The sequence below is a fragment of the Condylura cristata genome, unplaced genomic scaffold, assembly GCF_000260355.1.
Source record: "Condylura cristata isolate star-nosed mole 26May11 unplaced genomic scaffold, ConCri1.0 scaffold00041, whole genome shotgun sequence".
Classification (NCBI taxonomy): domain Eukaryota; kingdom Metazoa; phylum Chordata; class Mammalia; order Eulipotyphla; family Talpidae; genus Condylura; species Condylura cristata.
The window spans coordinates 3,592,749-3,615,513 of record NW_004567142.1 but is presented as its reverse complement, the minus strand read 5'-3'; the positions used below and the strand labels follow the sequence as shown (position 1 = coordinate 3,615,513).

The window sequence follows — 22,765 nt, the reverse complement described above, 5'->3', positions numbered from 1 at the left end:
AGAAAGAAAGAAAGAAAGAAAGAAAGAAAGAAAGAAAGAAAGAAAGAAAGAAAGAAAGAAAGAAAGAAAGAAAGAAAGAAAGAAAGAAATGGAGGCCCATTGCAACGCAATAAACACTATGTACACCACTGGGCACTGGAGACATAGCAAGGCATGAAACATATTCCTTGTGCAGAATAAGGCAGAGTACAGCCTCCAAAGACTAATAGAAATACCAACACAGGTGAGCCAGAATGTGTCTAAAGGCATCCATGGTGGTGCGAGGGGTTGAAGCGCAGTGCTACGAAGCTATCTGCAGCCACTGGAGCATGAATTTGATCCCCACATGTCACAGCAGACCTCTGTCTCCCCAATGCTCCCTTGAGCAGTGTATTTCAATGCATCTGCCTGTTCTGCTCCTCAGTTTCTGGTGAATCCTCCTACCCCTGCCACCACACCACTGGACTACACACCAGCCAGCTCTTGTATGCATAATAAAACAAATCTTTAAAAAGTGAAAGAAGTGTAGATATGTTAAATCCACTGAGGTCTGAGCATGAATAGTCTGTTATCAATGAGCACACCTAACACCTCTTATGTTGGTTTCTAAATCATCACTCCCTACTAAAAGAAATGTTTCTCTTTGTACAGCAGGTTTCAGGCCCTCCCTGGTGGTGCAACGGGTTAAAGCACACAGTGCAGTGGCTAGCCACAGCCACTGCAGCATGAGTTCAATCTCCAGCCAGGAAGCTGACCCACTTGGCATGACAGACCTCTCCTGACCCACCCACTACTCCCCTCGGCAGTATATTTTCAGTATACTTGCCTATTCTTCCCACTCTGTCTTTGGTGAATCATCTCACCCCCTGCAACTCTGGCTTGTACCCCAGTTCATGTATGCATAAATATGTCTTAAAAAGAAAAAGAAAAACAAAACAAAAAAAAGAAATATCAGGTTTCAGTGCTAGGGCAATGACAGTGCAAGAGAAGGCCTGAAACAAGAAAATGCTCAAAGAATGAAGGGGTACTGTCATGGGGAAACAAGCTAACTTAAAGGCGCTCCACCTGGTCAACTCTGGGACAATTTGAGGATAAGAACAAATTAGAGCAGACTTTAAACTACATAAGCCTAAAGTTAACTAATTAATGAAGCTTGATGAGGAATGGGATATTCATAACTTAGAAATAACTCTCTACAAAACCCATTATAGTTCCAGACAAGGAAAATAGGAACCCTTGTCCATGCAGTCTGTCAGATAGAATCTCTTACTCAAGTGACTTTCAAAAGGGATCTGGAAGCCAGAGCCAGGTCCCATAATCTAATGAGCAGCAGGCGTGGCTTGGTATTTCTGAAGATTTGTTGCTGGAGGGAATATCAGAGGATGTGTGCTGAGGGACAGTTTACAAAATAATTGGATAGTAATATTCAAAGTGACACCAGATTCACATGCACATGTAAAGCTGAACTGGATACTTTCTGCCATTAAGAAAGAGCAGGGCTGCTGGTGGGAATGCAAACTAGTACAACCACTATGGAAAACTGTTTGGAGGTTCCTCAAACTGCTAACCATGGAGCTTCCCTACGACCCAACAATCCCACTCCTAGGTATCTACCCAAAAGACACAAAAATACTGATTGAAAAAGATACCTGTACCCCCATGTTTATTGCTGTTTTATTTACAATTGGAAAAACATGGAAGCAGCCCAGATGCCCAAAAGTAGATGACTGGATAAAAAAGATGTGGTACATAAATACAATGGAATATTACTCAGCAACCAAAAAAGAGAAACACATGTCTTTTGCAGCAACTTGGATGGAACTGGAAAAGATCATGCTCAGTGAGATAAGCCAGAAAGAGAAAGAAAAATACCGGATGGTTTCACTCATAGCAGGAGTATAATGGACCAGGTGGAAAATAACAAAAATAATGAACAACCATATACCAGAGCCATTTTGTGGGGGTGGAGTGGGGAATGGGATCAAAAACAGGGTGGGGGGAGGGAAATGCACGGGATTATGGTGATGGCACATGGGTGACTTGGTGATGGGAAACCCGCGGGGATTACAATTGAGATGGAAAAAAAAATGTACAAAATGATGTAAAAATAAACTTTTGTAATAAAAAAAAAAAGAAAAGAAAGAGCAGGGTTGTAACAAATGATAAACCTGAAAGGGATGTGAGCCTTGGAAGGTGTGGTACAGCTATGAATTTCTTGAGGTTGAAGGCCAGTTTTTATCATGCAGAAAGCCTTGAGAAACAGAGAGAAGTAACTTAGGTGGGCATGGTGCTGGCCCCTTCTCTAAAATGGCTCAGAAAAAAGTGGTTCTCTGCATTAGCTACTTTTGCTAAGTTTAAAATGGCTTGAGCATATACATAATTTCAAACTTACAGGCATGTCTTTTCCTTTCTCTCTCCACACTCAAAATACATAACCAGGTACTTTTAAAATACAACAATGGTATCAACAGGTTAAGCGAACCAAGCTCCATCAGCTACCTGGCGGCTTATCAACAGGTTAAGCGAACCAAGCTCCATCAGCTACCTGGCGGCTTATACAGCCTGAAACAAACTGAAATGGACTTGAGAGATGAAAACACAAATTGCCACAAATTGAAACAGTCACGGTTTTTATGGTGGCCTTCTGCCTCCACATAATAATCCCCTTGGGATTTGGCCCACTGTAAAAAGTTAGTACACAAGATGATTGTACTGCCCTCAAACCGTTTGGCTAAGAGGTCAGTCTGACCTCAAAAGATGTCATATAGATATTCTTGTGCCACTAATGCCTGATAATGTAAAAGGGCGGTCCCCAGAAAAAGGGAAGGTTCCAGGTTCCCTGCCCTACCCAAAAGAAGGGTGGAGCTGAGGAGAGAAGAATATGGAGAGGATACTGAGAAGGAAGGCCGCAAGATGGAGAGCCAGAAAGTACCCTGAGGGAGCTACATGGAACAGAGACATGTGAAGAAACTACGCTTGTTTCTTCTTGGTCCTGGACTGGTTGAAACAGGTGTGGGTGAGAGACCCATGGGAGGTTCACTACGGCAGCCATTTATCCTGATTTTGACTGTGCTCTTTTCCTCCCAGACTTGCCTGGCCATTTTTGATCCTTTTTCATTGGGTCCCTGCTGGAAGGTGCTTTAGGCTTGTGGCGAGTTTTCAGGCCTTGCTTTGGGCCAATCCCTTTTGGATAGACTTATACACACGAGGGGACAGTAACTTTGAGTGTTTGATTTAGAAACTATATTCTTCGTCTTTTCTGTTTGCACACTAATTAAAGTTTCTTTCCCTTAAAGGTCTTATGTCTTGTCTTGATGCGGCAGATGGCAGAACCTATTTAGAGGAGGCAGGTTTGGGGGTTCAGTGGTGCCCCTCTGCCTGCCCTTAAGAGTAACATAATATCAGGCCCCATTTTCTTAACAAGTCTTACAACACAGGTCAAGCCATTAGTAGTGTGGGGAGGAACACATCAGAATGAGCAAACAAAATCTTACCCAATTTTAAAACCTACCGAATGCAGAGTTTCTGTAGTTTGCCTGGCTAAGAGTAATGTTAAGAATGTACTGATTTGTTAGACCACCAGGAAACAAATGAAGAACAAAGCTGTGTTTTAAATTTTCCATCTCAGGCAGGTCTGCCTCAAACACTTTCAAGGCCTGGTGCAAGAGTACAAATGAAAAGCCATAAATCAAGCTTACATATTCAGTTATAAATCACACCGGCAAGCTACTGAATGACGAATATTGTATCCTCCTGCCTAGACAAACAGACCTTCTTCGGCACCACCTGGAAGACCAGGCTCACGTCTTGAGAGTTCTATGGAGTCCTCCAGAGTGCTGTGCCAGAATGAGCTGTTCGGGGAAAGCGGCACCCTCTTCCCCTCTTTGGCTGGTCCCATTAAGCATAAGGCTTTGCAACTGAGCAAGGCTGCCATTTCTTCCTTCCCTCCTGACACACCTGCCCCGCTGGCCTAGGCACACAGGGGCTGTGCAAGGTCCACACTCTCGTGGCAGTTCAGGGAAGAAGGCCACGAAAGCCTGAGAGGGGTCCAGACAAGAGAATACAGTATCCTAGGTATCCAAAATGGGGTTTAGAACTGGGGGGAAAAGACAACAGGTAAACACATCACACTGATCCCATGGACTCCTCCCCCTTGAGATTAGCTTGGAAGAAAGTCAAAGTGTCTACAGCTCTGGGCTGAAGGCAAAGGTCCTTTTCCTCCCCAAGTCTAAGGACAGAACTATTCACTGTCTTGCCACTAACACATAACCCTAAGCAAATGAAGTCCTCTCTCTGGAGCCTGAGCATGGCAGATAACTTTCAAGAGCAGGAACCCCCAGTAACCTGGCATGCAATGTGTTCTAGCATGTTCAGCCACAGGGGACAGAAGAGAGCCCAAGACCAACAAGATAATTCTTGGAATTTCTGAATTAGAAAGCTGGAAAGGAAGGCGTGTTAACGGCAAAGCCCAAGTCCTGCTACTTCTAAGGCTCCCCAACTGCCCAGGTCTTTACCCTTCTCAGACCACTACACAATAGTTAGTCGATGCTTCCTATATTACTCCAAGCTACCTCTAATCAGTTTTTATTTTTTTTGGCTCAAATTAAAATAAAATTAGAATTAAGTCATTTCATTGGATACAATTAGTAAGACATGCAAAAGGTGGTACTGAGGCCCTCTCTGGTGGCGCAAAGGGTTAAAGCACAGCATGGAGAAGCTAAAGCCACTTCAGCATGAGTTCAATCCCTAGCCCCAGAGGTGACCACATGGTGCGGCAGACCTCTCCTGACCTGCCTGCTGCTCCCCTCAGCAGTGTACTTCATTGATCTGCTTGTTCTGCTCCCCACTCTGTCTCTGGTGAATCCTCTCACTGTCCCTGCACCTCTGGCCTGTACCCAGCTCTGTATGCATAAATAAACCAATCTTTAAAAAAAAAAAAAAAAAGGTAGTTCTGGCCTTAGCCACCTAACTGGTGCTGGATTTAGAAAGAAAAAGCACTTGACCCAGTTCTCAGGATGGAAGGGTCTTCCAGAGGACACAGCAGCCCCACGGCTGCCAGGTAGTAACACCACCTAAGGACTTAATGACTTCACCCCTCACCCCCTTTCACTTCACAGTGTAGGTTCAGTGCCCCTCCACCTAAAACGCCTAACCTGCTCTACACTGCTGCTCATTTCTTGCCTGAGAATTCAACCTGACGTCCTAGTTAAAGCTAACAAGGCCTCGCACACTGGGCACTGATCTCTCTTCACATGGGCATCAGCGTCCCTGGGCTGGGACCAGGGCAATGGCACTTTGCTAGAGACCCATGAGTTGAGAGGGCCCAAACTGCTCTATTTGCCAAAAGCCCCAACAGTAAGTACGAATGACTTCTCCATACAGGCTACCTGTCTCTCAACAGGGGTTGCTGAGCCACACAGCACAGGGGGCAGTGCATTAACCCAAACATACAGGAGACTCGTTCAAAACTTTACGGACAGGCAACTAGAGGCAAAACTACACAGCCACTTCAGAATGCACTCCAGGGTGGTTAGAAAGACTTGGGGAGTGCTTGTGAAAATACACCAAGTGACAAGAGCAAAGGACTGTATGGAGGTGGAATCATACTCCAAGGTCACCGCGTCTACGCACACAGAGAATACAGAAAGGCTGCTTCTGCGTGGGAACATGGCGTGAGTACATAGAAGGGGCTCACTTTTTCTCAGCTGGCTCTGTATTTTCCACCTTTGGGAGTGTTAACATGTTTCATTTTTTGAAACTGCCCAAACCTCTGTAACAAGCAATATAGTTCTGGACAGACAGCTGAATGGAAATCAAATTGAAAGAACAATCAAAACTACAGATTTCTAGTTACAATTTCCAGACCTATTCATGGGAGGCTCTCATCTTCACAAGCACGCTAATAATGACAACCCCAATCGTGGGCAATTTTCACACTGAGTAGAGTGGCAAGAGAGCCCCAAGTTACCAAATGTTGCTGCTAACATACTGCTGCTGGTTTTGGAACATAAACTGACAAAACTACTTGAGAGTATTTAGCAGGGTCTGGTGAAGGTGAGGACGCACATACCCTAGTTTTCCTCCTGAGCATGTAGCCTACAGAAATCACACTTTACCCAAGGAGAGATTATACAACACACAAACACAATGACCACAGCACAATCTGTTGATAGCAAAGACTTACATACCTGAACGCCCACCAATACAAGAACAGATAAGCAAGTAGCAATGTGTTCATACAGAAAGGATCCTGCGGAGCTGTTCAAGAGAACGTGCTGTGATGATGGAAACGCTATGTCTGCACTAGGCGATACCTGGCCAAATAGCCACATGTGGTCATGGAGTACCTGAAATGCGGCTATTGAGACTGACGAAGTGAATTTTAAAATTTTTATTTAACTTTCATTTTAATGGCCACATGTGGAGAGTGGCTACCAAAATGGACAGCAAAGCCCTGGAACTATATACAAGCACAAATGGCCTAACAAACAGAGTACTCTTCTTAAAAGCAGGTGGCAGCATACATACAATATAAAACCAGTTTTTCAGAAGTTAAAAGCAAACAAAACAATTCTACATATTGCTTAGAAATACAGGCTATGTAGGAAGAATGCATGGAAGAGAACCCCAATTAAGGATAATGGTGCTTCTATGTTGAGGAGGGGTAGCCTGGAGTCTCCACCACACCCGTGATAGCTGAGGTCCTCAATTCGGTGGTAGGCCCACGGTGATGACCACTGCCTAATAAATACCTGCAACACTGCTGAAGCCACATTTCAATGCTTGGCTTTACCAACACATTACAAAATGCTAAGCCTAAAGGGCTGCATCTGTGCCTTCAAGGCACCCTATTTAAATTCACTCCATTAGGCCTCCCTGATGGTGCAAGGGATAAAGTCTTAGCACTTACGAAGCTATCAGCAGCCAAAGCAGCACGAGTTCAATTCCAGCCAGGGAGCTGACCCACATGGCGCAGCAGACCTCTCCCTGTCTTCCCACTTTTACCCTCAGCAGTGTCTTTCAGTCAATCTACCAATTCTGCTCCCCACTCTGTCTCTGGTAAACCCTCTTACCTCCACACCTCTGACCTATACCCCAGTTCTTGTATGCATAAATAAATCTTTAAATAAATAAATTCACTCAACTGTACGAGAAGCCCACAGGTGAAGGCAGAGAACAAACAGAACACTTGAATGCTTGGAATGCTTTCAATTTTTAGCCAAATGATGCTTGTTTTATTATTATATTCCATAATTTCATGTTAGTATAGCAGATATCACAATAAGAAAATATAGATGGGGCTGTGCTGATGATGTCTTTTTTTTTTTAAGTTAGTGCGGGGTCCCTGGGTTCACTCCGGGAAAGGTTTCTCCAGAGCTCCCCTCTCAGCGGCACACGGCGAGTTCCCCAGGTTGAGTTTCTCCACGAGACAGAGATTCAGTGCAGGTTTATTAGGGAAAAGGACAGAGGAATAAAAGATACTTGCATAGCCATAAATGGGCAGGAAGAGCTGCCCCAAAGGGACAGGGCTTGCTGACAAGCCTGCATGGGTGCAAGAAGTGGCCTTAGGAGAGCAGCCTCCACTGAGGGGGGTTAGTGCAGAGAAGTCCCGGCAGGTACAGGTCACGGGCAGACAGGAGGCTGCTGCCCTGCAGAGGGAGACAATGGGTGGAAAGAAGCACCTGCATAGGCATAGGTGGGCAGAAGTCGGCTGCCCTGGGCCAGGGCAGGGACTGCACTGATGTAGACTCCTCTTGGGGAGGGGCTCACTCCTTGAGCCTAGGTTTGTTGATTTTGAATGGAATCTGCAAGGGGCATGTGATCCCACAATGGGTTCCATCTACGTATCTTTATCTTTCACCTTTTGAGTTTGTGACAGACACAGTCCACAGCAGTCTGATCCCTGCTTTGATCTTATGCTTGTAATATAGGCACAGGCACCTAAAAATCATGATTTCCATAGGCAGGTCAACAGCTATGTTCATCCCTTCTACCCCCAACTACTCATGTGAGTCAATCCTGTGAGGCCTCCTTTCTATTCCTTCCACCATCACTTCATGTTTCATTTTTCAGAGCGATGACGGGGAGTAGCCCTCACTAGGCACCTACCCTTGCTAGGAACCCAAACAGTACAACCACTATGAAAAGCTGTTTGGAGGTTTCTCAAACTGCTAAAACTGGAGCTTCCATATGATCCAGCAATTTCACTCCTAGGGATCTACCCAAAGGGACATAAAAACATTAATTCAGGCCCTCTCTGGTGGCGAAAGGGTTTTTTAAAGCTCAGCACTGCTAGCTAGCCATAACCGCTTCAGTGCTAGTTAGATCCACAACCCAGAGGTGACCCACATGGTGCAGCAGATCTCTCCTGTCTCCCCACTGTTCCCCTTAGCAGTGTATATCATCAATCTGCTGTCCTGGTCCTCACTCTGTCTCTGGTGAATCCTTTCACCATCCCTGCGCACCTCTGGCTGTACCCCAGTTCTGTGTGCATAAATAAAATAAATCTTTAAAAAAAAAAAAACTTGAGTTTAAAAAAAAATTAATTCAAAAGGACACCTGCACCCCTATGTTTACTGCTGCACTACTTACAATATGGAAGATGTAAAATCAACCAAAATGCCCAAAATTAGGTGACTGGATCAAGAAGATATGGTACGTCTACACAATGGAATATTACTTCAGCAATCAAAAAAGATAAACTCATGCCATTTTCGGCAACATAGATGGATCTGGAAGAGATCATGCTTAGTGAAATAAGCCAAAAAGAAAAAGAAAAACACTGGATGGCTTCACTCACAGCAGTGTAATGGATCAGGTGGGAAAAAAAGAAATTGTAATACAGTAAAAATGAAAACAACAACTATAAACCAGAGACATTCTAGTGGGGTGAAGAGGGGAACAAGAGCAAAACTGGAGGGGGAAGAGCACACAGAACTAGGGTGATAGCACACGGGTACGCTGGTGGTGGGAAGTCCACGGGGATTACAATCGAGATGAAGAAATGCACAAGATGAAGAATGATATATATAATTTTAAGAATTATATATAAAAAAAGGAACCCTAACAACTACAAAACATGAGCAAAAACCACATGGGAGGACACTGCTGGCCTTTTAGTCTGAAGGTTTTCCCAGAATGATCCCAATTCTCACATATTTCCTCCCACCAGCCTCATAAACTTCAGATCATCCTAGCAACTCCAAGAGGCTTCACTCTGAGTCATGGGGGGGGCCTGTGCCCTTAGCCACAGCCTCTGCTCTCCAGCCTATTTTCTTTTGGGCAGCTGTGTGACCTTCAGCCCATCATTTAACTTCTTAGTTTTGGCATTAGCTGTAAAGAGACAGCAGGACTGGAAGTGAGCCCTGCACTCAAGGCAGCGCCTTGCACACAGTAGGCATTCTGCAACTTGAAGATGAGAAAGAACTGGAAGCGGGGGATGCCACAGCCTGAATTCCTCCACCCCATTTGTGCTTTCCTTGACCCTAGCTCCTGCGAGCAAATTCTGGTCAAGGTGTGGGTGCTTGACAAACTGTCCTTTACATGCCAACTCTAACAACGCTTCCTTTGGGAAACTCTCTGGATACTTCCTCACCACAAAACCACTGCTCCCTCCTGTATCTACTGTACGTTAGTGTCTGTATGACATCTGTGCCCTAGACTTCATTCTGATGAAATCTGTCTCATGATTTCTGGTCTCCAAAGGAAGCAAACAAACCGCGGCCTCTGGGCTAGGCCTCTTCCCACTGCCTTATTTATCATGATGGCACCTGGCTAGAAAGGCCCGGTCTTCCTAGACGGTGTGAAAACCACAGCTCTGTTTTTCCTCTTTGTTTTTTAACGTTTCTAATTTAGGAGCACAATGTGTACCTTGAAGCAAAAGTGGCTTTACAACATTTGGTTGAACCTAAGGCAAGGGGGAGGGGAAGGGAACCCTCACCAGAAACCTTCACAGGAAACAGGAAGTGCTGCTTCCCCACCCCCATCCTGCATGATGAGCATAACCCAAATTATTCTGTACAATTTAGGTCAAAGGACAGAATCTGAATCAAGGACTTTTTGAATTGGAAGAAAACTCTGAAATCATGGTATAGTCTCTGGCAAAATGGAGGTGCTTTGTCACAAGGTGGCCAAGCTACCGCAGGCCGGTCCCCCCATGGCTCTTGGTGAGGGGCACAAAGGCAAGGTTTGGAATCCCACAGACTGTCATCAGGAATGCTCTGAATGCCTCACAGCTCTAAGGGCTGGGGGTTGGAATACCAGCCTGAATTGTCCAGGGGAAACAGCTGACTAACAATGTCAGCTGGGGAATATTTTGATACCTTCCTATCGGGGCCCAAGTAGGAAGAGGCTGCACAAAGAGCTCTGCGCCTGGAGAGCCCAAGGAATGGTACACGAGTGCTGCCGCGCTGCCCACATTCTCCTCATAGCTAGATAAAGTGGCTCCCAAAGAGGTTTCCAGATCCGTCCCAGTGGGCACCATCAGAAGTGACTCCAAGGGAAACTTCCAGCTGTGAAGGGCTAACAAAGCTAGGGCTCTCTCCATTTGAATGTGAAAGACCCGCCTCAATCAGAGAAGGCCCTTAAGCCATAAAACCCTTCACACCAAGGCCAAGTGTCACACTTGTAAGAGGGTGTGATTTATAAACTGACAGCACCCACAAAGCTGCTTTTGTACTCCTCCTTAGTTAACAATTTATCACCCCCCCCCCCAACACACACCAAACTCACGGAGCTATTCAGATAAAGCTTGACTGGGCCTCAAAAAGAAAGAAAGGAAGGAAAAAAGAAAAGGACTCAAGTTTTGGCCAAAACACCAATGTTCACTCTGGATAATTATGGTCCTGTGAATAGACACTAAAATTAGGGTTTAATAATTCCTCTGTATCACACTCACAGCATCGAACTGTTCCAATACAAACATAAAAAGAAAATCTCCAAGCAGCCTTGCTGGAAACTCAAAGAGTTCCACTTCTGTGGTTTCTGCAGTCTCTTTTGTGGTTTCTGCACTCTTAGAATCCCCCTTTAGAGCCATTTTAACTCCAAGTTCTGACCAGCTGTTTTTCTTTCTCAACAACTGAATTCACAGAGCAGAGAGTAAATAGGGTTTGGTCATGTCTTTCCTTTCAATGATGCTGATTCTGGCCAGATCCTGGCCATTTTGCCCTGCTTTCCTCTCACAGGATTCCCTCCTCAGTTCCCAAAGCCAACTACGAAATCCAGTATCTTCTCATTCCCTTCCACTCCATTCTACTGAATAACTTGAAATTACTGCACTGAATCTAAGCAGTCTAAGCCCCAAACAAAACTTAGTGGAAAAAAAAAAAAAATACACACCTGACAAAATTTGTGAACATCAAGGCCTTCTTTGTGAGGAGGGAAAAACTTTTTGGAAAAAAAAAAGCAATTCAAGTTCAGGGCATCCCTGGTGGTGTAAGGAGTTAAAGTGCAACACTGAGAAGCTCTCCCACAGCCACTGCAGCACAAGTTTGATGCCTGATCCTGGGTCAGGGATGTGACCCACAGGGCGCAGCAGACCTCTCCTGTCTGGCACACTGCTTCCCTCAGTAGATCTGTTTCAGTACATCGGCCTGTTCTGCTCCCCATTGTGTCTCTGGTGAATCCTCTCACCCCCACACCTCTGGCCTGTGCCCCAGTTCTCCTATGCATAAATATATAAATGTATTTAAAAAAAAAATTCAAGTTGGACTCTTTCTTGCCTCCAAAAGATCTTTATAAACTGCCTATCAGTCAGAAATGAAATTCTTTTTGTACAAAAGTAATGGTCTTTTGTACAATGCTGATCAACTGTCTGACTGCTCCCCGTGCAGGAGGTCCAAGGGTGGCCACAAGTTGAGTCCCTTTTAGCCCTCACAGTGGTGACAAGAACAGCATTCAAACCGAGCAAGCAGGAACGCAAGGCAGTTAGATTTGGGACACAGAATACGAAAAAATCCCTGCATATCAGATTCTCTTGAAAAATCACATCTGGCATGTGGGTCCACATGGCTGCCTGACAACAACTGGCTGGCACTAAGCAACAGCTGCACCCCCTCACCCCCTAATTTAATGGGACAAGCGCGGCCCAGTCTGTTCAGGAGGTCCTTCCCCTCAAGAGGAACCATCTTCCATCCTTGCCCTTGGGCTGCTGTCCCTCCCTCCCAAGGTCTCAGGTGTCATACTCTACGTGCACATGCGCACTGCACACATACCTTTTTGACCATGGTTGTCTCAGGTGAATCAAGTTTTGCTCTCTTGGTATCAGGCCCATCTTCTACTCCTTGGCTAACTTTGGCAACTTTGGTCTTTTCTCTGGAAGATAACAAGCGAAGGTAACTGAGTTCTACCCTAATACAAAGAACATCACCAGTTCACACTACAGGGTGGTAGTTAAAGAGTAAAGGCTTTGAGGTCAGGCAGATCTGGGTTCAAATCCTAGCTCCTCCACTGATCACCTGATGAGTCAGTTACCCACAATGTAGGAATAACGCTGACAGCACTGATACAAGAAAAATAACATAAATGGCTTAGCACAGGGACCGCCTTAGTGGCCTAAGGGTTAAGTCTCACTGCTACCACAGCAAAGACCCACCATGACAGTGTGAGTCCAATCCCCAGCAGGAAGGTGTTCCACCTGGCACAGAAACCTCTGTCTCACCCGCTGCTCAGTGGATTTCAGTGTATTTGCTTATTCTGCACTTCACTCTCTCTGAGGAACTTTCTCACCACCCCCACACCTCTGGCCTGCACCCCAGTTGTTCTACACAAAAAATGAAATCCTAAAATAAATGATTCAGCACACTATCATATACTAAGCTCTCAAAAAAACCTTGTAACTGTTTCACTGGAATCAGGAAATAGTCAAATTCAACTCCTTCCTGCTGCCAATGGGGAGCTCACATTAAAATAATCTGCCCAGGCCCTTCCTGGTGGCACAGTGGGTTAAAGCACTGCACTGAGAAGCTTAAGCCAATTCCGCATGAGTTCGATCCCCGCCTGCCCTGGAAGAGATCCACATGGCGTGGCAGACCTCTCCTGCCCGCCCGCTGCTCCCCTCAGCAGTGTACTTCAACGATCTGCCTGTTCTGCTCCCTACTCTGTCTCTGGTGAATCCTCTCACCCTCCGCATCTCTGGCCTGTATCCCAGTTCTGTATGAATAAATAATCTTTAAAAATAAATAAATAAATAATCTGCACATAAAGCACTAGTGTTGGGCCTCCCTGGTAGCCTAGGGGTTGTCTCAGTGCTACCACAGCTACAGCTTGAGTTCAATACCTGGCCAGGGAGCTGACCCACATATGGCACGGCAGAACTCTCCTGTCTCCTCACTGCTCCCCTCAGCAGAGTACTTCAGTAAACCCACCTGTTCTGCTCCCCACTGTCTTCGGTGAGTCTTTTCACCCTCCCACCCTGCACCTCTGGCCTACATCCCAATTCTTCTAAGCAAACAAAAATAGTGTTACAAGAGATCTTGAACATGTCTGTCCTGTCCCCATCTTGATTTTATATAAGCGAAACATTTGCAGATCAGGGGAATTTCTGTGACTTGCCTATGAAGCTGAACAAAAGCAAGCAGCTCCTGGCTCTTGGTAGGAAAAGTCACCTACCACATATGTTCTCTACTTCTCATTGGTAAGGGGGTGGTCAGAAAATACAGCCTAAAAAACCAACTCACTGAGTTTTACAATATTGAGATGACCTGCCATCTATCATCTAGAAGCTACAAGTTCCAACTGCTGCAGGCCCCGTCATGTGAGAACCACCACAGACTGCAACCCCAATGTGTAGAATAAGAGGACGAAGTCTGTTTGTTCCATGAGAGCAGTCTCTGGACCTTGGAGGTTTTCCAAGGTAGACTCTGGCTCACAGTGCACCACAGCAGACTGCTAAACGTTTGTACTCATTTTACTATCTCTCAACCTGAAACATGCAAGCCCAAACAGGTAAAAAAATTTTAAAACCCAAGTAAGACATCCCCCCGCCCCCCAAATAAGAGAGTGCGGCTTCACCTGATCAAATACCCATGTGATCTAGTATGATTCTGTTCTGCATGACTTAGGTTTGATCGTTTCAGAAGAAAACAGAAGCCACAATCCTCCTAAATCTAAACACATGTTAAATGTGTCAGTGCTAGCAAACTATCACCAGCCACTGCAGCAAGAGTTCGATCCCTGGCTAGGGAACTGACCCACATGGTGCAAACAGGCCACTCCAGTCTTCCCACTGCTCCCCTCAGTTGGTTTGCCTGTTCTGCTCTCCACTCTGCCTCTGAGTAATCCTCTCACCTTCTGTACCTCTGGCTGGTACTCCCGCTCTTGTATGCATAAATAAAAATAAATCTTTTTTTAAAAGGTTCATTTCCTCTCAGTGAAATACTGTATTTTGAGATGTTCTCTTCTCCTGCCTCTTCCAACACTTACTCTACAAATTCATGCTCTCCAAGATTGGCAAATGTGTATCCATGGTAGCCAAAAACATCTCCTGTAAAGAACTTGATGCTGTTTTTGTGACAGATCTGGTCAACTTTAATTATGACATCTCTGGAACAGCAAGTCAGACATACCTGCAGAAAGAAATTGGCTGGGTGTGAGTTCTGCAAACTGTGAATCACGGCCCTGATGTCTAAATAAATCTTAAAGAAAAGTTGCTCTGGGCATGTCTAAAGCCAGTTTCAAACTGGTACAACAGGTTCTCTGGATCCTAAAGCTGGAAGACAAAAGTACACTTATAGGTCTCGGTGCGCAGATGTAAATCACGAGCGCACCGCAGCCCGCAAACCAAACAAATTATGCTTAGCTAGAAAGCAAGTCATTCATGGAATTTGTTTCTCCTAGTTCTTGAACATATAAAAAAGCATGTCTCATACTTTCCATCAAAAGAAAAAGACAGCAATAACTTAGCACAAGTTATTTCTAAATTATTAAATCTATTAAAATCTAAATAAACCATGTTTTTTTAATTTATCCAAAGGTCACATCTATATGAGAAGGCATATCCCCCCCTTCTTTTGATTGATATGTTCAGATAAAGATGATAAACAAATCCTGTTGAGATTATTTTCCCAGTTTTCAATGTGAAATTTTATCTGAATTCAAGGACAAAAGAAAAGGTTATAGACCGGTGACCTGCCACTGAGACTGAGACAATGAGCCTGGGACTCACACAGTGCAATAATCAGTGTTTCTCTGGGGCCTCTAGGTTGTCTCCCAGTAAGTAAAGGTATCAGGAAGGGTTACATTTTGCTGCATAAAACATCATCTTTTTGAGAACGGGTTTGTGACTGGGCCCAAGACAACTTCTAAACAGTGTGTGTTTTTTTCTGAACATTGAGTTGGCAAATAAATCACAAAGGGATTTTTTTCACTTTGCTGTTATCTGGCACCCTGAACGCTAAACTAACACTCAGAGATGTGTGCTTCTGTCATCATTCAAAGGTGCAGCCACCCAAGGAGACATCCAATCTGAAGGACAGGAGAGTCGCACCCAACCGCCCCAGGAGCCCACAGACAGTCAACTGCCTCGGGAGCCTGCACAGGCAAGTCAGGGTACAACCTACAAGGGCCAGTCAAACGCGACCAACACCTGGACCTGTGCCCCGTTATCTCAACCGCCTCTCTAACTGCTAGACGTTCAAGGGACACCTAGAATAAACCAAAGTGGCTACTATGGATAAATAAGTGAAGACATATCCAAACTGAAAAGGTTCCAATACCTGGAATTAAGAGAAAAAAAAAAAAGACAAGACACAGACGATTCCTCATTACCAGCCCATCTGGAACAGATGCACATATGAAATGTAACAGTATGAAAAACAAACTACCCAACCAAATTCTAGCCTCTCATGTACTGTCCTTCATTAAAAAAAAAAAAAGTAGTTCATCTATGATTATTTCATGATTATCCAACATTTGTTAAGCTTTTCCAGATTACAGGGAACCTTGTCTGAAAGGTCACAGACACTGAAAAAGAATTTAACTTATCCTTTCACCTCCGAATAGATTTGGCAGTGAAACCAAATGAGGTTGGACGTTGCCTCACGTGGCTTCTGACTACAGAGATTCTGCCTAGTTATCCACGGCAACATGGCCAAAGCGGGTGTGTGAAAGAGACAGAGACAGGCTAAGATCAGGTGTGTTCTTTTTTTAAGACAAAACACAAGCTGTAGTTTGATATTTCTAACCAAAAAAGTCTCTACTACAGAAGTTAATCACCAACTTGTTAAGTCTGGGGAGAAAACATTTGCAATAAAAATGCATCAGGCTATGTGCAAAGGCTCTGGAAGGAAGGCAAAGACACCGATGATGAAACCTGCGTGGGGAACACGTGCCCAAAGAAACCAGCAGACAGACAAAGTCACAAACATACAGCGGATCCAACAGACGGGACCCACACACCAACACAACATACGAAGGCAATGTAAATTTCAATCTACTAAGGCAATATTCTAAGCCTTCAGAAAGAACTGCTTATAAACTTGTTTGGAAGATAAGTTTAGAATTTGAGCTTTCATGTGCACCTGCTATACACAAAACTAATACTTTGGTTTATTTAATTCCCACAGGAGATTTTTGCACTCTATGAAACTTACTGCATCAAACTGGGTGAAAAAAGACTCAGTTTTCGTTTCTATATTCTCAGTGTCCGCTTTCACATCCACCATGGGGTTGAGATTCTGGGCTCGCTCCAGAGAGGCTTCAGCTCTGTTTCTGCCCACAGATCCAGTACGGATGAGGAACTGAGCTCCGGGATCTTCTGGAGATACCTAAGAATGATTTTTTTTCTTTAATACTTGAATTTGAGGTGGAAACAAATGACAACACGACAAACATTTTCCATTTTAAAGGTAGCTAAGTAACCTGTAACCTAATTTATTTCTGCAGAAATCTGCCTAATGCAGACTGCCTATCCTCTTCCTTCCTGAGGCTTTACAACAGACCCAGCTATTTCAGTTTACTGGGCATTGGTGGTTAAAGAGCACCCCCTTGTGTTTATAAAGAAAATGCATTCCAAACAGAAAGGTTCATGTTTTCTTCTCCCACTTAATTTGTAAAGGCTGACAAGTGCTATCTGCTGTGTGTCCAACTCGTAAGCATCCAGAAAAAAACATACAAAATTTCAAGAAAGTAGCCCTCTGCCCTTGAGTGATTTAAAATCAGACCAATGCAAAAATCAAAACCCTGGTGGCCCAGGGGTTAATAAATGTCAGTGCTATATCACCACTACGCCTGCGTTTGAGCTTCTGCCAGGGAACTGATCCAGGTATGATTCAGCAGACCTGCTCCCCTCAGCAAGTTTATTTCAATCAATCTGCCTGTCCTTCTCCCCACTCTGTCTGGTAAATCCTCTCGCCGCCCACATTTCTGACCTGTACACCAGTTCTTTTTTTTTTTTTTTAAAGATTTATTTATTCGTACAGAACTGGGGTACAGGCCAGAGATGCGGAGGGTGAGAGGATTCACCAGAGACAGAGCAGGGAGCAGAACAGGCAGATCGACGAAGTACACTGCTGAGGGGAGCAGCGGGCGGGTCAGGAGAGGTCTGCCTCGCCATGTGGTCACCTCCGGGGCAGGCGGGAATCGAACTCATGTGGAAGCGGCTTTTTTAGATTCTCAGTGCAGTGCTTTAACCCGCTGCGCCACCAGGGAGGGCCTGTACACCAGTTCTTTTAAGCAGAAATTAATTTTTTTTTTAGAAATAAAAAAAAATTTAATTAAAAAAAAAAAAAGGCCCTCCCTTGTGGCCCAGCGGGTTAAAGCACAGCACTGAGAATCCAAAGCCACTTCCGCATGAGTTTGATTCCCACCTGCCCCATTCCCGCCTGCCCTGGGAGGTGACCACATGGCGTGGCAGACCTCTCCTGACCTGCCCACTGCTCGCCTCAGCAGTGTACTTCGTCGATCTGCCTGTTCTGTTCCCCACTCTGTCTCTGGTGAAGCCTCTCACAGCCCCTGAGCCTCTGGCCTGCACCCCAGTTCTGTAAGCACAAATAAATCTTTAAAAAAAAAAAAAACCAAAAAAATCAGGCCCTCCCTGGTGGTGCAACGGGTTAGGACACAGCACTGTAAGCTAGCAGCAGCCATTTCAGTGAGAGTTCAATCCCCAGTCCCGGAAGTGACCCATATGGCACAGCAGACCTCTCCTGTCTCACCAGCTGCTCCCCTCAGCAGTGTACTTCATCAGTGTGCCTGTTCTGTTGAATCCTCTCACTGCCCCTGCACCTCTGGCCTATACTCCAGTTCTGTATGCATAAATAAATCTTTTTTAAAAAATCAAATACAATTGCAAATCCTTGAAATGAACTCTCAAAAAAAAAAAACCACAATGGTATTCCCTGCTGGTGCAACAGGTTATGACACAACACTAAGCTAGCCGCAGCAGCTTCAATGAGTTTGATCCCCATACCCGGAGGTGTCCACATGGCGCAGCAGATCTCTCCTGACCCGCCCGCTGCTCCCTTCAGCAGTATTACTTTGTCGATATGCCTGTTCTGCTCCCCATTCTGTCTCCAGTGAAACCTCTCACTGCCCCCTGCACCTCTGGCTTGTATCCCAGTTCTGTATGCACAAATAAATCTTAAAAAAAAACTCACAAAGGAGAGCCTCACTGTTGGCATAAGGCGTTAAGTCTCAGCTTTGTCAAGCTATCAGCAGCCACTGCAGCATGAGTTTGATCCCCAGCCACAGAGCTGACCCACAGGGCACAGCAGACCTCTCTTGTCTCACTCACTACTCCCTTCAGTGTATTTCACTACATCAGCCTGTTCTGCTCCCTATTGTCTCTCACACCCTGTACCCTCGCTCTTGTATGCATAAATAAATAAATCTTTAAAAACTCACAAAGGAGATGAGTGGGGCATGATGTTGACACGATTAGACTGTCAGCAGCACAGAGCCTCTAAAGTAAGAATCATCTGACCAACACCAAGATCATAGATCACACACACGAAGCATTTCTTCATACATGAAAACCATCAAACTGAACCATTCATCTCTCACTATGACCTTACCACTTCACCAAGACTGTGTTCAACAGAGGCAATCTTCCCTCTCACTGCTGATATGTGCCGATACATATCCTTAGTAACCTTTCCTCCAAGAAAATGAATGGGCCCTGCTCCCATTCAAGGCCAAGCTTGACTTATCCTTCCCACTTCTTCAGGTATCTTATGACATAGCAAGATGCTGTATCAGAGAGTTTTGTTAAAAGCAAGGCTCTGGGATTAATTCAGGCTGGATCTGAATCTTTGATGCCAATCTTGGCTCAATCACTTATGGTGTGACCTTGAGCGGAGGAGGGGGTGGATGTCACATGTACAATGAGGATGTTAATCAAAACAACATACATACCCTTCACTCTTGTCAGTGTTGACTATCACTATCTGCTTCCTCCCCTTCCTCCTCCCTCGCTGGACATCCACTCTCTGTATGAGCCCTGTGAGGTATCGCCATCCCCAAGACTGCAGCTCAGAACCATTCCATCACTCCTTGTTACCAGTTTGTGTACCAGTATGTACAGCTCCATTAAGCACCGCACCACCAACCTACCCCATGCCTGTTTAAGTATCTACCAAAATTTGATGTTTTTCTATTTGCTCAGAATGGAACGGACTGTTTCCTGACCCATCTGTGTCTTTCATTAACCCACCCATCAGACACATCTCCTGGGTCCCCACAGGTCTCCACTTGTGCTGTCCACTGTCCACAACATCTAACCCCCATCCCATCACTTGCCCCAAAAACCTGGTTTTCAAATCCTTGTGACTGCCTCCACAGCAGCCAGTTGGTGAGGTGACCGTGCCAGGAGTCAGACGAGCCTTTTTTTTTTACCAAGCCCACCAACTACTGACCACAGAGACACTAAAGTGCAGTAGGGATTGGAAACGAGTTAGGCCTCACAGAGGAAGGCACACTAAGGCCTCTAGGTGCCGTTCCCAGTGCTTTGTTGGTGCGGAGAGAAGGCATCACACAGGCCTCGATGCCGCTTCTTAGCCATTCGCAATTCTCAGATTCCCCAGCCAGCTGAGGACATTCCAGCTCCCATGTGGGTTCATTCTCCAGCCAACTGTAGGACCCATTCTTGCTTAGGTCTTATTCTTTCCCTCTGCACTGCAAATTCTCTCTGTAGTGTGGTGTTGCTGCCTCTAGGGGGCAGTGTGGCTGGGGAGCTGTCAAGCAGGCAGTGAGTGCTCAGGCTGTTAACTCTCTGCAGCTGACTTGTAGGAAAGTTTTAAATTCATGTCAAAATTGAACTTGGGCCCTCCCTGGTGGCGCAGCGGGTTAAAGCACTGCACTAAGAAGCTGAAACCACTTCTGCATGAGTTCGATCCCCGTCTGCCCCAGAGGTGACCACATGGCATGGCAGACCTCTCCTGACCCGCCCGCTGCTCCCCTCAGCAGTGTACTTCCTCGATCTGCCTGTTCTGCTCCCCAATCTGTCTCTGGTGAAGTCTTTTGCCGCCCCTGAGTCTCTGGCCTGTACCCCAGTTCTGTATGCACAAATAAATAAATCTTTAAAAAAAAAAAATTGAACTTGACTGTGATCTTATGTGAACCAACCAATGATTCTCTTTGTCTTGCTGTGAAACTTAATAATAAATTTATTAAAACAAGGTGCACTGTTAAAATTCCAATGTTTACTTTTGTTCAATCTACTCAGACAGGACCTTGACCTTGTTCAGTGGCAAACAGACACAATATCATGTCACAACCACCCTCTGAAGTATTTTACCTAAAATAAGATTTCTAAACTCTTTTAAAATACTGTCCAGGGCCCTCCATGGTGGCGCAACAGGTGAAATAAAGCGCAGCACTATGAAGCTGTCCACAGCTACTGCAGCACAAGTTCAATCCCTGGATAGGGAGCTGACCCACAGGGCACAGCAGACCTCTCCTGTCCCGCACGCTGCTCCCCTCAGCATTGTATTTCAGTACATCTGCCTTTTAAATAAATTTAAAAAAACAAAAAACGTATCCAGGGCCTCCCTGATGACGCAAGGGGTTAAGTCTCAGCACTATCTGAAGCCATTGCAGCATGAGTTTGATCCCTGGCCAGGGAGGTGACCCACAGGGCACAGCAGACCTCTCCTGTTTCCCCTGTACTCTCCTCAGCAGTGTGCTTCAGTCAATATGCCTGTTCTGTTCCCCTGTCTCTGGTGACTGCTCTTGCCCCCCTGCACTTCTGGCCTGTACCCCAGTCCTTATATACATAAATAAACTTTTTTAAAAAGAATAAAGTAAAAATACTACCCAAAAATTGTGGGGAAGGGATATCAGTAAAATCTTTACATGTGGGCCCTCCCTGGTGGTGGAATGTGTTAAAGCACAGCACTGTGAAACTAGCCAGATCCCTGGGTGCAGAGGGCGCAGCAGATCTTTCCTGACCCGCCCGCTGCTCCCTTCAACAGTATACTTCGTTGATCTGCTGTTCTGCTCCTCACTCTCGTCTCTGGTGAATCCTCTCACCACCCCTACACCTCTGGCCTGTACTCCAGTTCTATATGCATAAATAAATCCCTTTTTAAAAAATCTTGATATTGTACTAACATCAACTGATGTCAAATAGTAATTAATAATCCAGTAATTTTAAATTTTCTATAAATCTATGCAATTGAAGAATGAGAATATAAAGAAATCACTTATTTTCACACCTTAGAGAAAAGACAGGTCAGAGAAAGCTACACTGGAGTTGGGCACTATTATGACCATATCAACTCAACACACTGACAGTTTAAATGTCCGTACACTGAGCCTCATTCTAAGGCAGAATCACTGACGGCTACCTCCTAACAAAAACCCAATTTTGTTTTTAATGATTCAAGTGATTTCCAGGCCGAGGTCAGAAAAGCACTCCTCTAGCCCTCACAAATGCCCTCTTTACAGAGAGGCAAGCTCAGCAAGATGCCACCAGTGGCCGGCCCCAGGATGCAGAGGAGCTAGGCTTCCAGCCCAGGTGCACACCGTCAGGCTCCGTCAAAGCCAGTCTTCCTCCAGAAGGCCCAGTGGCACCTCACACAATCTCCGAACGCTTATACTGAAAGGAGAGCTTGAAGGTGAGTGATGAGGTGGCTGAACATCTCACCTGTTCATGATCCAGCATAGTGAGTCCTTTCACTCCCGCCAGGATGAGATTCTTGGCAATTTCAGCCCCAAGTCCTTTCATGCCAACAAGAAGTACTCGGGAGGCCCGCAACCTATAAGGGAGACAGTAGTGTCAAGTGAACAGGAAACATAGAAGTTTACTGAATCACTGGAAAACAGAACAAGACAAAGTAAGTGGGAAATATTTTAGGTTTTCACCAAGAATCCTAAAGCACCATGGCCACAAATCTAGGGAAAAGACGGGCTCCAGTCCTTCTAGCAGAAAGCCATTCATTCAGCGAGTATTCACTGAGTTCCTGCGGTGCCTGCCCTCCCAGAGTCACACTTTGTGAAGGAAACAGAGAAACAAATAAGAAAGCATGTGAAAAAGTGGTGTAAATGAAGCATAAGGCGAGAGATGATGGAAGATGCTAGTCAGAAGTATCAAAAAGGTCTCACTGAGGGGCCCTCCCTGGTGGTGCAACAGGTTAAAGCTCAGCAATCAGAAGCTACCTCAGCCGCTTCAGCACAAGCTTGATCCCAGACAAGGACCTGACATACAGGGCGCAGCAGACCTCGTCTGTCTCCCTGCTGCTCCCCTCAGCAGTGTGTTTCAGTACATTTGCTCCCCACTCTGTGTCTGGTGAATCCTCTCACCGCCCCCACACCTCTGGCCTGAACCCCAGTTCTATATGCATAAATAAATATT

General features: G+C 45.3%; 1 protein-coding gene across 1 annotated transcript in view; it reads right to left on the bottom strand.

Moving 5' to 3' along the window:
• SAE1 (SUMO1 activating enzyme subunit 1) overlaps positions 1-22,765 on the bottom strand; it is a 62,605-nt gene that overhangs the window by 27,797 nt on the left and 12,043 nt on the right. The window contains exons 2-5 of the mRNA XM_004694231.2: positions 22,058-22,169; positions 16,569-16,742; positions 14,401-14,543; positions 12,192-12,291 (exon numbers count right to left, since the gene is read on the bottom strand). Coding sequence (XP_004694288.1) covers positions 12,192-12,291; positions 14,401-14,543; positions 16,569-16,742; positions 22,058-22,169 — 529 coding nt within the window. The remainder of the gene's footprint in view (positions 1-12,191; positions 12,292-14,400; positions 14,544-16,568; positions 16,743-22,057; positions 22,170-22,765) is intronic.